General features: G+C 33.9%; 1 protein-coding gene across 6 annotated transcripts in view; it reads right to left on the reverse strand.

Moving 5' to 3' along the window:
• The window catches only part of baz (par-3 family cell polarity regulator), a 67947-nt gene that overhangs the window by 32670 nt on the left and 19414 nt on the right, over positions 1 to 15863 (reverse strand). For 2 of the 6 annotated variants that reach the window (XM_088259101.1, XM_088259095.1), the window contains exon 1: positions 7059 to 8022. The exons of the other annotated variants lie outside the window; for them this stretch is intronic. In XM_088259101.1, coding sequence (XP_088115227.1) covers positions 7059 to 7178 — 120 coding nt within the window. In that variant the 5' untranslated portion in view covers positions 7179 to 8022. Of the gene's footprint in view, positions 1 to 7058; positions 8023 to 15863 lie in introns of those variants that run through there. 6 annotated transcript variants of the gene reach the window in all.

The following is a 15863-nucleotide window of genomic DNA, read 5'->3' on the forward strand; positions in this document are numbered from 1 at the left end:
GGAAGTAATATTTTACATAAAACACATTGATCAACTGATCGTTATTAAGTTACACGTGGGTAATATTTTAAAGCTAATTGTTTGTATCAAATTGCAACATGGTGGAAGTATTGAATTTTGTTTAACGATAAATATTAACGCAATGAAAAAAATATAATAAACATACCGGCCAAATGATATGTGTCGTGTTGTCACTTTTTTCATCGCACAATATAGTTTTTTCCCTCTAATGTCATAAATCGAAAAAGTAGATAAATAGTAATAATGATATTTTTTTCATTTATTGTATGTCAACCTTACTTTTCGAAAGATTCCTGACAGGCGAATAAATATGTCATAACAATACTCGAAGAAAGCCTACCTTAATGTACCTAATTCATGTTTATAAACCTGCTAAACTAAAAATACGATAAACACACCATTATCTATATTGCTACTAGTGTCATCAAAGATTAATCATTATAAAACTTAACTGTTTTTGCATGCGTGTTATTCAAATTTTCATATCTTATAAAATGATTTTTCATGTGATTTCTCGCGAAAATGGCGCTATATAAATTATCCAATAAACAATGATAATACAAAAAATTGTTTAATTAAATTTAAGCATCAAGGTGTGGCAGAGTGGAGGGAGTTCGAACCTTTAGTCTACGACACTAGACAAGGTACCGCAACCCGGCCTTACGATACATAAAATATCAATATTAAATTAAAATGAACAATTTTTGACGAAACTTTTTTGCCGTGATTTAATTATGTTATGTCATGAATAAACTGGGTATGGAAGGGTTCAAAGTCTTGCGTGGCAGTAAAATATAAAAATAAATATATAATACGAACATTCTCGTATAATATAGGGTCCGCCAAATAACTTTTTTTTTTTGAAAACAGGGCGCAAAACATCGAGTGTAGCTTCGGCTGTGTGGCACGTAGCGCCGTCCTGTTGAAACCAAATGTTGCCAATATCCTCCTCTTCAATTTTTGTGAACAAAAATCCGTTCAACATGGCCCGATAACGATCGCCATTGACTGTAACGGCCACTCCTTGCTCATTTTCAAAGAAAAATGGCCCAATTATGCCTCTGGACCAAAATCCGCACCAAACAGTGACTCGTTTTGGGTGTACCGGCTTTTCAATGTATGCGTGCGGGTTTTCTGTGCCCCAAATACGACAATTTTGCTTGTTTACATACCCGCCAAGATCAAAATGAGCTTCATCCGAAAAGATGATTTTTTTGGCAAAATCGGCATCTTCTGTAAGTCGATCGCAGGCCCACTCAGCGAAGCGAAAACGCATTGGATGGTCAGTTGGCTTCAACTCCTGAACCAATTGGACTTTGTATGGCGTCATACCAAGGTCTTTATGCAAAATTCGTCTCAATGATGTCTCCGAAATGTTCAATTGTTGAGAACGACGGTGAATTGATGTTGATGGCGCTTCACGCACACTTTCTGCCACAACATCGATATTCTCGGGTGTACGCACTGTTTTTGGCTTTTCACGCTTTGGTTTATCGATGAGGATGCCAGTTTCTTTCACTTTTTTCACAAGATAACGAACATACGGAGCTGACGGTGCTTCTCTTCTTCCAAAAACCGTACGCAATTTTCGCACACATTCTGCAACATTACCATGATTTTCAAAGTAATGTCGCAATATTTCCCAGCGTTGTTCAAGCGTATACACAACCATATTCGCTCAGCGGAAGGATAAAACTAATTATCTGTCAAATCAGACATGAGCTAAGTGTTACCATTCACGAAATAAGCACTAGTTGAAAAAAAAAACTTTAGATGGCGGACCCTATATAACAATGTGAATCATCGCTCATTGTCATTCATCTTGACACGAAATGATAATAAATATTCGAGTTCACTATTGAGTAAAGAGTAAAAAGGAGCAGCGTGGGCAGTAAGTGTTAAGACGAGATTACAAATATAGTATTAAAATACCTTAACTATTAACCTAAATATTGTTCAGAAATAATAGATCTCGTAATCCAGCATAGAGGATTAGATCTATTTTAACTGTGTTGTTGGGGTTAGAAAATGTTTCTTTTTTTATATATTGCGTTTCAGGTGGTAATCAAAAATTAATACGTGAAGTGAAACTCATACGTTGACCTAACTTTTACCTTATTTCAATTTACATCCACTTCGAACTAAACGATTGTCAAATCGCATGCTCATTTCCCATTCCTGTCCTTGTTTAATTGATAACGCTATGATATGTATCTATATGTGACTCGATTATTTCTTATTCGTTAGGTGGTGCATTTGGCACCGCATCGAGTAGGTGTGGTGCTTACATAATGATGAATTATTTGAAGGCAAGGTTACGCTCCAGATTCTTAGATTTAAGAATGAAATATTGAGGGGTTCCTTAGTTATTATTACGATTAATTTGTTCAATTTTAAAATATATATACTTATTTATTTAATGTAGAGTGTGATTTATCCTTAAATACGGTCAATATCTTTTAGGGTAACTAACAGTGCCGGAATCGTAAAACAAAAAACAAAAAGAAAATATATTATCAAAACAATCTAACGTGCAAAGGCAAATAGGCGCAAGTTGAAAACAGTAGCTTAGAGATAAACGAATTTAAAGTTTACTTAAAATAATGCTTTTTGCCAACACATGTATCAAATTACTACAATTTCGTGGCTATTTAGATAATTAATATCTCGGTAAAGGAAAGAGAGAGCAAAATCTGTGATTGCATATGATAGAAGCTAGTTATAAGAATGCTTTGAGCCGTGTTACGCCAAACAGCAGCAACTTGAGTTACGGCTAATTGCTTTTATACATGTTTGTCTACAATATATATACACATACACACACACACACACACACACACACACACACATATATATATATATATATATATATATATATATATATATATATATATATATATATATATATATATATATATATATATATATATATATATATAAAGTAAAATCAACATAGGCTCTTAAGCGTCACCTTGAATCTATTACAAAAATTCCTCGAGTGAAATCGACTTCACAGACAGCAACTAAAACGCTACAATAATTTTAATTAACATGTTGCATATTCGAACACAAACAAAACATTGCATAACGGTATAGTGGCAGTACTCAGTATTCCTTTTAAAACGGTAACCTGGTAATGGAAAGTCAATATAAAAAAAAATTGCCAAACGCTCACCTCTGCATTAGATGCAACCCGACTAATTGTTTTTCATATTTTCCAGAATGGAAATTTTAAAAACTAAAATTTCTGCATGCCTTCTATGCTTTTATTCTGAATGAATAAAAGCATAGAAGGCATGCTTTTATTCTGCAGAAATGTCAATTTCTTAAATTAGTTAAATTGCTATATATCTACCTGACGAATATTAAAAGAAAAAATATCGTTTTGCTATCTGAAAATATCATCACGTGCGATACCTATACTAAAAATTAACAGGACAATGACAATCGACAACAAATGACGTAACTAAGATTATTATTTGTCCTTTTTTGCTATGTTAAAAATTAATCGTTAATAACTCTCATAGAATACACCCGTAATAATAAACTGGAGTCACCGGTTATCCACATATAAAACAACATTTATTCGCAACGTATTGCTCAAAAGTTTCACATTAAAATATTCTCACTGCCACGAAATATCATAACATATTTTAATAACGCGCCTACTCACCCTACATTCAAGGAATGTACTTATGTTTCTTTTCAAAAACCTTTTTAGGTATCGATTCCAGTTGAATAAACGAAGGCATTGCCAAATATTGAAAAAATAATAAAATATTATTATTTACGTTTCTCTAGTACAAATCGTTGATAAAACGCGATGAAAAATATTTTAAAATGGACTAAAAAAAGTAATTTGTATTCAACATTCAGACGTTCAATTAACTCCAGATTCTCAGTACGATTTATCTCACCGCTGTCAATTCGTTTTGCTATGTGCAACTAACATCTTTTAGCGTGGATTTTTTGTTATATCGCGGTTTACATTTTGAATCATTCGCACAATATATAATTAATACATTTTATTAAACTATCTATGCGGTTATGAGCACGTTGGGCTGCCATGCATGACGTCTGGATAGATAAACGCAAAGAAATGGTTTTTCAAAGCATGAAATTCGGTAAATATATTACTTTTGTTCTACATTATCCATTTTTCATGGCTGAAAATGGCTACACGTCTAGCCAAAGTCACGGTTCGTCTGCGGGCGATCTCCTTTCACCTGAAACCTGGAACAGTCTCCCGCGGCTCTGTGAGCATCTGGGACTAATATCATACCAATGTAGTTTTCTTCCTGATTCCCTGAACCCTCAACTCGAGACAACTAATATGGTTTATTGCTGATGCCCTATCGGGTATTATTTCCAAGATTTTTTTTTATATTTTTTTATATAAGGCATTCCACCCATATGGAGAGTTATCTCTGAAATCCAAGATATTATATGTCCAAAAACCTAGAGGAATTACTCTTCCGTACACTTGCTTTCGTATAATTTACGACGAAGACAACGCCATTTCCATCTAAAACCCCGTCGGGTGCAAATATAGTAAAATTAAGAATAATTAAGCATTCGTAAATTTCTCTCGCTAGCATTTCACTTTGGTTATCGTTATGAATAGTTTATGAATTAAAAAATGTAAAAGTGATTCCAATTACTTATTCATATTCTATTTGTTCGCATTGAATTCCAACTCACCAAGAACAGACGATATCATAAGCGTCAATATCGTGTACAGATATTTTCTATGTATATTATTGTATAGTTTTCTCTTACATAAGAAAACGCTAGCGTGAATATCGGATGCTTAGTGTTGCTAAGGTATCTCCTGCAATATTATTTACCGTTTTTGACCTTCAGAACCACACGACAATTTGCATTATAAATCTCAAACAGGAAATAATTTTTTTAAACTCGAAGAACTAGTAGAAAATATACATTTAAAATATGTATATTTACAAAATATTTATGGTATGTTTTAGATCTTTAATCACCGCGACTGGTTTTAAAAGAGTAACATATTCATTTATCTAGGCGAAACACCACGTAGATGTTTTGGAACCGGTCGACGCTAATTTGAGCCCAGGTTTGATGATAAAATGTGAGCGGTTTAAGAGTATGTGCCTTTGTAAAATAAAATAACTACGACTTTTTCAATTATAATAAGGAAATAACACTGTAACGAAAATATGTTAACACTTTTAAAGTAGAAATTCCTTGACGCGTATTGTTTGCTTACGAGAAACGGAGAAAGTAAAAGTGAATACATATTTGCGGAATAAAATGAATATTTTAATGCATCGCAAAGCAGAATTCTTCGGTAATTAGTATCTTTAAATATTATGTGTAATAACGACACGAGTCGTCGTATTACAATACATGAGTGAATATTCGAAATTAGTTTATGAAGAAAGAAAACATGCAGCACAATATGATTTTTTAAAGTGCTTTAATTGCTGGACTTTTTATGACAGACAAAATAAAACATTGTTAGCAAATTTATCTCGAATTTCTGCAGTAAATAGCGCCTTTTTAAAACCTGTTAAATATCAAGAGAAGGTAATAAGGGAACGTGCTGACATTAACAGTTCACGGACGCCTAGAATTATTCACGACGAATATGACAAAAAGTGGAGAAAATTTTTACTTTCATCACGCACAGCAGCGACGAATGTAAGAACAATCGTTATTACCAATGCAATTTGATTCACTCTCCTACAATTTCTGATTAAATTAGATAAACGCGATGTTTATTACGTTCAATATTTGGTGGGGGCTACGAAATCACCAGCGGAACACATTATCCGTCCATTTTTGTTATTGGAATTATTTTTTACATAACGTCACGGTCAATAACCCGATATTATAAAATTGGCTAACGCAGTTGAAGACACTCTCTCTTGTAAATAGCAATGATGACATGACCCAGTTGTTCCTTAAAGAAAACGGCGGACTTTGCTTATGTTAAGCTTTTAAACGCGACAAAAGAGAGTACACACATTACACGGAGACACGTGTGATGAAGATATCACGAACCAGCAATGTAGCTTACTTCAAACGCTTCTCAGATTTTAAAATACGAGTACACTTCACAAAAATGCTATTGTAAAAAAGAGAACCGATCGGAATCTCGAGAAATCTACTTTGCATGCGACTAACTTTTCCATCTGGGGTAATTTGAATTAAAAAATAATGAGAATTTCTCCATCTCGCCTATAAACTTCCGCATGTATAAATTGATGCATTAGCGTTATAAAACATAAAACTAGACGTGGTTTTTATACAGCGCGAGTGTGCATCAAATTGTTATTATATGTATAATTAAACAGAAAGTCAAAACCGTTGGTAAATGTTATAGCTCATTCGTTAACAATGGGAAACTGATTTCCCACGGCGATAATACAAACATTTAAAAAAATATTCTCAACTAACCAGGAAAAGATTCTGAAATCTGGCAGGCGTAATGCAGAACACAACCTCGAACGTTAATTCATTAATTAAATTGTAAATTAAAAAATATGTTGATGTATTAGCAAATAATTACATCTTACATTTACTTCCAAAATGGGCTTGAAAGTTCAATGAAACCCACATCGATAGCAAAAAGAGCGATTAATTTTCTGATACAAGTAAGCATAATATATTTCACATTCCATTGTGAGATTGGTTAATTGTGCAAAATATGAAATACAATATTTCCTGTCCCACTTCACTACTTGGCGTCCTGTAATTCGACACGAGGCTGAGAGTCTCCACATTGTGTACATAAAGTGGTTCATGTAGCAAGGCTGTCATATAAATGAACGGTGAAATAAACGCTCAGTGTCGATATGTTCACGTAGGTTGTGAGCCTATATTTATATCGAAACTTTTCATTCCCATTACTAAACTTGCACAATGACAAAGATAAAGGAACGGAGGCGTCTCGTTTGAAACTGCGAATTCCATGGCACCTCGTGATTTAATAATCTCGGCTCACGAAGTAACAATGATGACATTATTCAATGGCAATGACACGGCGATGCTCGGCTTACCGATTCTCTCTGGGGCTGTATGGTCCTCTGCAGCTTCTCCACGGGATAGCTGTGGCGCCACCCGAACAGGCGAACAATCTTCCCCGTCACGTGGTCACATCTCGGGCCCGTGTCGCGCATCGCTCCGCATCACCTCTCACAATACTGACAACTGAGTTAGGGAGGAAGAGCCTCGATGCAGCGTCAGCCTCGCCACTTCATTGCTCGCGCGCAGCGGCCATCCTTGGCAGCGTGCACACCTCACAGTGTGGAAACATCTCCTGACCGCAACGGACGATTCACTTTTAACTTACGACCTGTAACTGCATACAGGTAGGTACAGTCCGCAAGTAGCCGGACACTAACGAATGTAATAGTGTAAACAAATATGCACCTTCACATTCGAGTGCTTACGGCGCTAGAGATAACGCTATCATTGAAGATACCGAGCGGAATGCGAGATTGGCAGCGTCAGACAGCGGGTCGCGTCTTTCTCACAATTCGAAGATTTTTTTAATGTGCGTCATAAATATAATGTTAAACATCGAACACAAATCACTGTCGATGCAAAAAGGCACCAATGTGAATTTTCAAATCGTAACTTTCACTTCATTCTTCGGCGAAAAGGTGATTTTAGTAAACGACACGAGGGGCCCCGTTGTTGTTAGCGCGATAAAATAATAATAATTATCTCAGATTGTACGACTCGCACTTGGCTAAAACAAGTCATTAAACAAACATCAGCCGACGACGTTTGTTTGGCAAACACGGCAATGTGCGGAATGTTCGATAACGCGAACGGAAATATTTATATTTTTTACCGTAACGGGATATCACTATTTGTAAAGCACTGAAGGCGACACTCTCCTCGGACGTCTTTGCGAGATTTCTGCGGTAAAAAACTAAATAACGCCAAATCAGCAGGGAAATAGAAAGGTGTACAGCGCGAACTGTAGACTTGCGGAGAAGTCGGATTGAATAATACGAGTTGGCGCCGGCGGAGGACGGGTGGGGGGAGGCTCCCCCCCCTCCCCGCACACGCCAGGGCCAGAGGGGCACAGAACAATCACCTGTTTAGTTATCACAGTACCCAGTGCTACCTTCAAACGACGCTGGTTATTAACAATGATGCTGAAAACAGAAAACCACGTACATAACACAATATGTACCTACCTACTTATACATATGGTATTTTACAGCTGCCACAGTTCCCAGTACGTGATTAACATAATGCGATATCGACGTATTTCTACACCGAATAAAACTTTTCGACAAGTTTTATTTTTTTAAACCTAGAGAAGACAATAAGTACACACAAAAGACAATGATAAATAAGAGAACAGTAATTAATTCCCAAAAAAATAACGTTAAGTTGTAACTAATAATGACACGATGCAAAAATACAAATAATAGCGAATCTTATAATACTCAATACCTACAGCAGTTACAATTTATGATAATAATCGAAACATCTATAGTATAATACTTCTTAGCGTGGCTACTGTTGGGGTTCAACGCCTTCTCTAGCAGCAACCTCTTCTATAGTCGTCCAACAGCCATCGGCCATCCAGTCGGGAACGCCTATTTTGGCGGTATTCTAGGTCTCCCTTCTTGTGTTCAGGTGCCTAGAGAGATTTGACAGAATGCCATTCGTGTATTGTTTATCATTGAGGAGTCATTCTTCGGACACGTCCTTTCATCGTAATCGGTCAGTTATCAGATTGACTAGCCTGTGGCTCATGGTTCAAAATGACTCCACCGCCAGTTTTCAAATACTGGTTCAGAGATTTTAATTTACAAGAAAGTAAAAGAGAAATATGTGTTTTTCATTATTTACAAAAAAAAATCATACTATTTTTGTGAGCATAAGCGGCTCATTATTAGAAATAGGTATCAAACTGTGGTGGAGTGGGTTCGAACCGAGAAACTCTGACTCAAGAGTCCGCGACACTAACCAAGGGGACCACATCCCGACGACATTTTCCAAAAATGATGTACTTTTTCTCTGAGACACGGAGCACGTTTTCGTCAGCCAGTTTCGCTACTTTATACGTATCTGCGAGTAGCAAAAAACGTGAATACATTTAACAATAATACTAGTTTTAGAATTGAAAAAATATCTGATAATACTCGGATTAACGGGGCTTCATTACTACACGTTACTACATGAATCACAGTTGCGGTTACCAACACATTCGATTAGATTTTTTGTCGATATCGAGAGATAATTCTCGATTCGCGAGTGATCCAAACCAAGAAAAAATGTCCTAATTGAACCAAAATATAAATACATAACAGTGAATCTGAACAGTCGTGCTAAATTATATCGACCGGTTGAAATAGTTGCTGTTACTATGGATCGAAATAGATTCGACAAATTAGTGCAAACGTACGAATGAAGACGTTCTAAAAATAACATGAAAAGTCGTGTCGTTATTATGATTTAAATTAGGAAATTATTATTAAACATAAACTGTTGCCGATGATGAAATTGTCGAGGTCTCGTGATATTAAGTTGAGGCCCCCTCAGGATTCGTACACTCTCGTGGTAGCTTTCACAAGCTCGTACGAGTACGGGTATCCAACCCAAAATGATCTAGGGATTACTGATATTTTTATTCTTTCGCGTATTGCGTATAGTTTGCCCAAAAAATGTGAATATATATTATTCTCAATATTATTAATATTTAAAGCATTTACTTTGTGGTTAGTCATTTTTACTTTTTTTTTTTTTACAAAAATGTTAATAAAATTAGTATGTAACCACTCACCGAGATTTTTACGTCTACCGGTTTTGAGACGTACCCGTCTCTTCGTCAGGACAATCACTAACACAGCATGCAAACAATACTACCCTTCACCACCATAGCACCATTTACACACTCAAAACTACACAAAATGTCTAACACATGCGATTTTTGGTCGACCCGAAGACCAACATGCACTATAGTTTTCAATACAGACATGCGTTACGAGCCGAGGTTAAACGTATATGTACGTACGTATATAAACGTAGTATACGTTTAACCTCGTTGGTCTTCGGGTCGACCAAAAATCGCATGTGTTAGACATTTTGTGTAGTTTTGAGTGTGTAAATGGTGCTATGGTGGTGAAGGGTAGTATTGTTTGCATGCTGTGTTAGTGATTGTCCTGACGGAGAGACGGGTACGTCTCGAAACCGGTAGACGTAAAAATCTCGGTGAGTGGTTATATACTAATTTTATTAACATTTTTGTAAAAAAAATAATAAGTGAATATATATATTTTGTATCCTTAATTTTTTTCGTTTTTAGGAGTTAAGATAATTTTGTTGTAACATATTCGAAGGAATATATTTTAAGCACATCAAAATGAATAAAAACAAGTAATAAAGAGATTCCCATATTTCTTGCACCCCTGTAAAAATGGCACTTACTCGTGTATGCAACACAGAGTGGAAACGCGCATATTTCTGGCATATGAATAATTCCTACATCCTAAGAATAGTGCCAGTATCTTCTTTTTTTAAACACACATGTAATTATTTTACGTTTGTTATAAGAATGGATATTTCATCTGTATTATGTACTTAATTTTTTGATAAAACCATAATTATGACTAATGATTTCTCCAAACTTGTACCGATACTGATATAAAAACCGATATTGGCATTAGTGGAAATGAGATATTATGCGATGTGACATTATCTGGAAAAACCCATTTATTATGATTCAATGTATGCATAGTGAGCTAGTCCTAACTGAATTATAACAAAACTGCAACCAATTATGACAATTTGGTGAAGAAAATATACCTTATTCTATTGGCTATGTATTGCTTACACGAGGGATTCTAAACAATAGAACAGCACTTAGGTTCCTATACAAGTTGCAATCTTAAATCAAATTTTCAAATAACGTCATAAAGTAGGTATATTGTATTTCAACGAACCTATTTATTCGAAAAATCATAATAAGTTGGAAAAAATCTGAGATACCAATTATCGTTTCCCAAAAACTCCATTAGTTTTTATTCAACATTAAGAGTATCATTTCGATTTGACTTTTTGGCGCAGTTCAATTTTCAAGGAGATTCCCAAATTGTATAATTCATGTTACTATAAAAATTCATGGTGGAAAATGAATTATTTTGATCATTATTCAAAATATATACGAAGTTTAAAAAATATATATAAGTACTTTTGAAATTTGTGATGCATTATCGAGCTATTACTTATACGTATACTAACGGTATTTTGCAGCAAGTGAAATATTGTTAATGTAGCTCATTATTTTCGTATTAGAATTAGAGAGCTGAAATGTTGCAATTCTGAGTCTAGCATTTATTGAATACGCCGAATTATTAATTTTCCATGATGAGAAATCCACAATTATTTTGTTTTCATTGATTATAAGACATTTAGAATAGAACAAATATTGAATAAATAAAACTACAACCATGCGAGTATTTAATTATCCGACTTAGTGAAAGTGGGCACAATCTCTCCTCTGAGACGGTTTATCGAGTTGACAAAGTCAATTACAATGGCAAACAGAGCGTGAGAAACCATAAACACAGTAGACATATGAATGGATATATTGGGTCAACGTGGCATGGTTAATATACCCTCATTTCAAACCAAACACTAATTCTCCATAAACGGTATAAAAATAAATATTTTGTTAATTTTCTACTATAAAATACAGCCTTGGACATAAATTCGTCCCCACTATTAAAACTATTTAGGTAAAATACACATGTGAAAAGACAATTGAAGTACAATGTAGTCTCCGATTGTTTGAAATATAGACCGATTAGTCCAATCATTGGAGGAGAAAAATATTATGAATTTAATGGCTGATATATTATTATTTTAAAATATACACACATACATGAATCACTACAACTTTCCAAGCGTGTGGAAATTCGAATGTGTGAATTTTAAAAATGAATTTCGTTTTTATAGGAATACATTGAAAATATTTAGAGCACCCTTTTAGAAAATTTATTGTACGTAGTAAGGTCCAAAAGTTTTCGGTCTGAATACGTTCGCATGGTAAAATTATTTTCAATCATCAAGAAAACCTTACTACATAGATATTTTTTTTATAAATGAATAATGATTAATTATTATAGTACCTATATATAATAGTATATATTTGATTTTTTTTCAATACTTTTTATAATAATTTTAATTCAACGGAGAGGAAGATAATATAAATAAATATTTCCTTATGACATCATTATTTCATTATCGTGAGGATGCATTAAAATACTTTACAGCTACCGATGTACTTAACAAAGAAGATAGGTATCAACATAAGCTGCCGCAGCAGACGATGGGTAGATTATAGATAATGACTAGGATACGATGATTGGCGCTGGGTGGGAAGGAGCAATGTCCTGGAAACACAAAAGCTGCTCACCGGGCCGAGGCGGCCACGCCGGATGTCCGGTGTCCGGCGAGCAACCCCTGCTTAAACAACTAGCAACCCGTAAATCATACGCTGTGATTTGGAGCAATCAAGGTGGAGACTGAACCGGGTTGGTAATAGCTGCAGTGATGGGTGACAATAATAGAATAGGAATACTATCCACAATTCCAAGTCCCGATAACAAAATTTAAAAAAAAATAGCGAAAATGTATGAATCATATATCGGTAGTGTAATGGCAAAGGGGTATATCTGTCAAATTTCTAAGTTTGTTCCACAAAATTTCTAAAATAGTGTATTTCATAATCTGGCAAAACGATAAAGCTGCAGTTGCAATATTCATTTAGTTTTATTAAGATATGTACATATGCCATCCGAAAAAAATATTTATTTTCACAAGTTTGTTTTTGCTCTCCTGTAAAATTTGGTCTGAGACAGATATACCCCTTTGCCTTTACACTACCGATGTATCCTTGCATTTATCATTTACACCAAAGTATTCTCGACGTTATAGCTCGACGAAAATCGTTTGAAAACATAAGGACAAACAAAACATTGTTTTATTTATAAAAAAAAACATGTTAAATTATTAGTGATGTAAAAATACTCTTGGTAATGAAACTGTATTTTATAAAATAAAATCCGTAACAATTCCAAATAATAAGAATACAACAAAAACTTCTCATCACATTTTTTATCTTAAGTTATCATTATCGATGTATAATTATGCCGAGAAAGGCTTTATAAAAAGACTATTAAGTAATTATATTAATAATCTTACTAATCTTTAGATGTTACACCGGGCGGTTGCAAATGGCTCAATTTTCTGCACATGCTTACGGTCTGCAAATTTATTCTACGAATCAAGAGATCCAAGACTGATCTGTTCAACCTTCCGTTTCTATGGTGGAATTACAAATCTTCGTCATGCATTTGACTTAAAGCAGACCCCGCAACGAACTGAAGGTTAAAGAATCCATCGCCTTAGTTCATACGATTTTATATTATTTTATGCGAGGACAACATACATTGTAGTAAAAAAAAACAAATAAATCATACGATCGTTATGCAAACTACGTGAAAGTGTTTGCGTAATTTTAATTTTTAAAAAATAAAAAACAAGAAATCGGATATGTATTGTATTTTATAAAATATTCAACGATGTGATTTACGACAAAACGTAATCGAAACATTTCAGTATATGCAGAGCCATCTATACAAATCAACGGAACTGTTAAAGAAGGCTCTGATACTGACAATAAACAGACAGCCGCGCCATCTATCAACATTTTCACGAACTAACTAATAACAATGCTGTTAACGTCAATCAATTTGTTATTTCTATAACACTCGATTATCTGGTATAAAATAATCAATTCTGTAATTTATTTTAAAATTATATAAAAACATAAAATTTTGGCCAAATCCGTAAAAAATAAGGTCGATAGTTTTAATGAAGAATTATTATTTTTAGTTTTAAAAAAAACCCACGTTTTTTTCTTCATTTTTGGCATGTTGCGTAGTTAACGTTAAATTAATTTGAGGACAACGAGAAAGGAGGTAGTAGGCGTTAATTAGAAATCAGCATAATATTTCATCGATACAACATATTTACAAGGATAGATATTCTTTTAATTTTCAACTTGACTAAGCATTTCCTAAGAAATGCATCATATGACGCATAAAAAGTAAACAAAAATAAGTATCCATATTAATAATTAAATATAAAAATAAATATTCAACATAACTAATATGGGAAACAGTTAATACGGTGATTAATTTGATAAAAATTGATAATTCATTTGTTGACATGCATATATTTTTTTATTCTTTTGCTGCTATGGTAATCTTAATTAAAATAATAAGTTTGCATTTATTACCAGATACATTGTTTTTTAAAACTTTAAACTTTTGAGGCGCGCATAAAAATAAAGAAAGCAAAAATAATTATTTTTACTATTAATACACATTGCGGATTGAAAATGCTAAAATGCGAACTCCCCTAGGAATGAGCAACCTTAGTTTGTTCAACCGTGTTTTTACAGATACTGCCCTTATCAATGGAAATTAAGCTATAAGCGTATCGGAAAATCATGTATGTGACCATCATAGAGCGGCAACAAAGAATATTATTATTCAAAAGAAAAGTTAAATTCATTTACTTCTTGAAAAGATGGCACTTATTTATTTGTGCTAACTTCAATCAGGTGTAATAATAAATTGTTAGAATACGGGCAGAAGAAAGCTCACTAGAATGATAAGTCACTTATTGGGTCAAGTTTGATATATATATATATATATATATATATATATATATATATATATATATATATATATATATATATATATATATATATATATATATATATATATATATATATATATATATATATATATATATATATATATATATATATATATATATATATATATATATATATATATATATATATATATATATATATATATATATATATATATATATATTTGATATTTGATATTTTATGAAATGTATAATATAGATAATTATCATATCCTATATATATTTATATACTTATATCGTTCATCAAAATTGGTCAATATGGGGATTTGGATATGTTCAACTCGACATTGTCAGCGCTGAGACCATAAACATTGTATGTCGGCATTGATATCATGGCGTGTCCCTCGTTTCGTATAATTTGTCTTTGACTTGAACTTTGATCTTTCCCTTTTCTCCTTTTCCTCCCTCCGGTCCCTTTTCCAGGTATTTTCACAAATTTACAAATGTCGATATTTAGTAATTGGAATAGTAAAAGTATTTTTATTATTTTATACTACTCCTTTATGTGAACGACTTGATGTAACTGTTCTGTAAAATCCCGAAATAAATAGTAAAAATAAATAATTTTTTTAAATAAAACCAGAAAAAAGGTATAAAGTAAGCTATTTATTTTTAGATCGTAATGCAAAAGTGAACTTGCATTTTCATCGTTTATGCGTATGTTAGCATAAGCAGGGGAATCATCGGATAACATTATGTCAGAATTAGAAAAATTAGACACGCCGTTGAAGCTGAACGACTGATTTGTTCTCGCGAGCGATAAAATCGGGTAACTGTTTAATTGCGTGGATTCGCGCCAAACACGGCGCGCCCGCGCATGTACGAGTATAGTGAGAAGACATTGAATGGAACGCACAATCAGTAGCACTATTAACAATTGAAATTGAGTCAGCGCACTCGATACATTATTTTCATACCGTGAAACATTCCCACGAACTTTCAAGCAGTTTCTCACCGCTCTACTGGCTGTCACTGCGACTGCAAGTCTGCCCAAGTGGCAGGCCCCAGGGCCGGGGCCAGGGTCTGCATATGTAATGTCAAAAGGTGACAAAGTCTGTTTCATCCCAGAGTGGCCTCTTGCGAAATCGACT

Source organism: Brachycentrus maculatus, unplaced genomic scaffold, assembly GCF_059751285.1.
Source record: "Brachycentrus maculatus isolate JH-2025_06_01 unplaced genomic scaffold, ASM5975128v1 h1tg000110l, whole genome shotgun sequence".
Classification (NCBI taxonomy): Eukaryota; Metazoa; Arthropoda; class Insecta; order Trichoptera; family Brachycentridae; genus Brachycentrus; species Brachycentrus maculatus.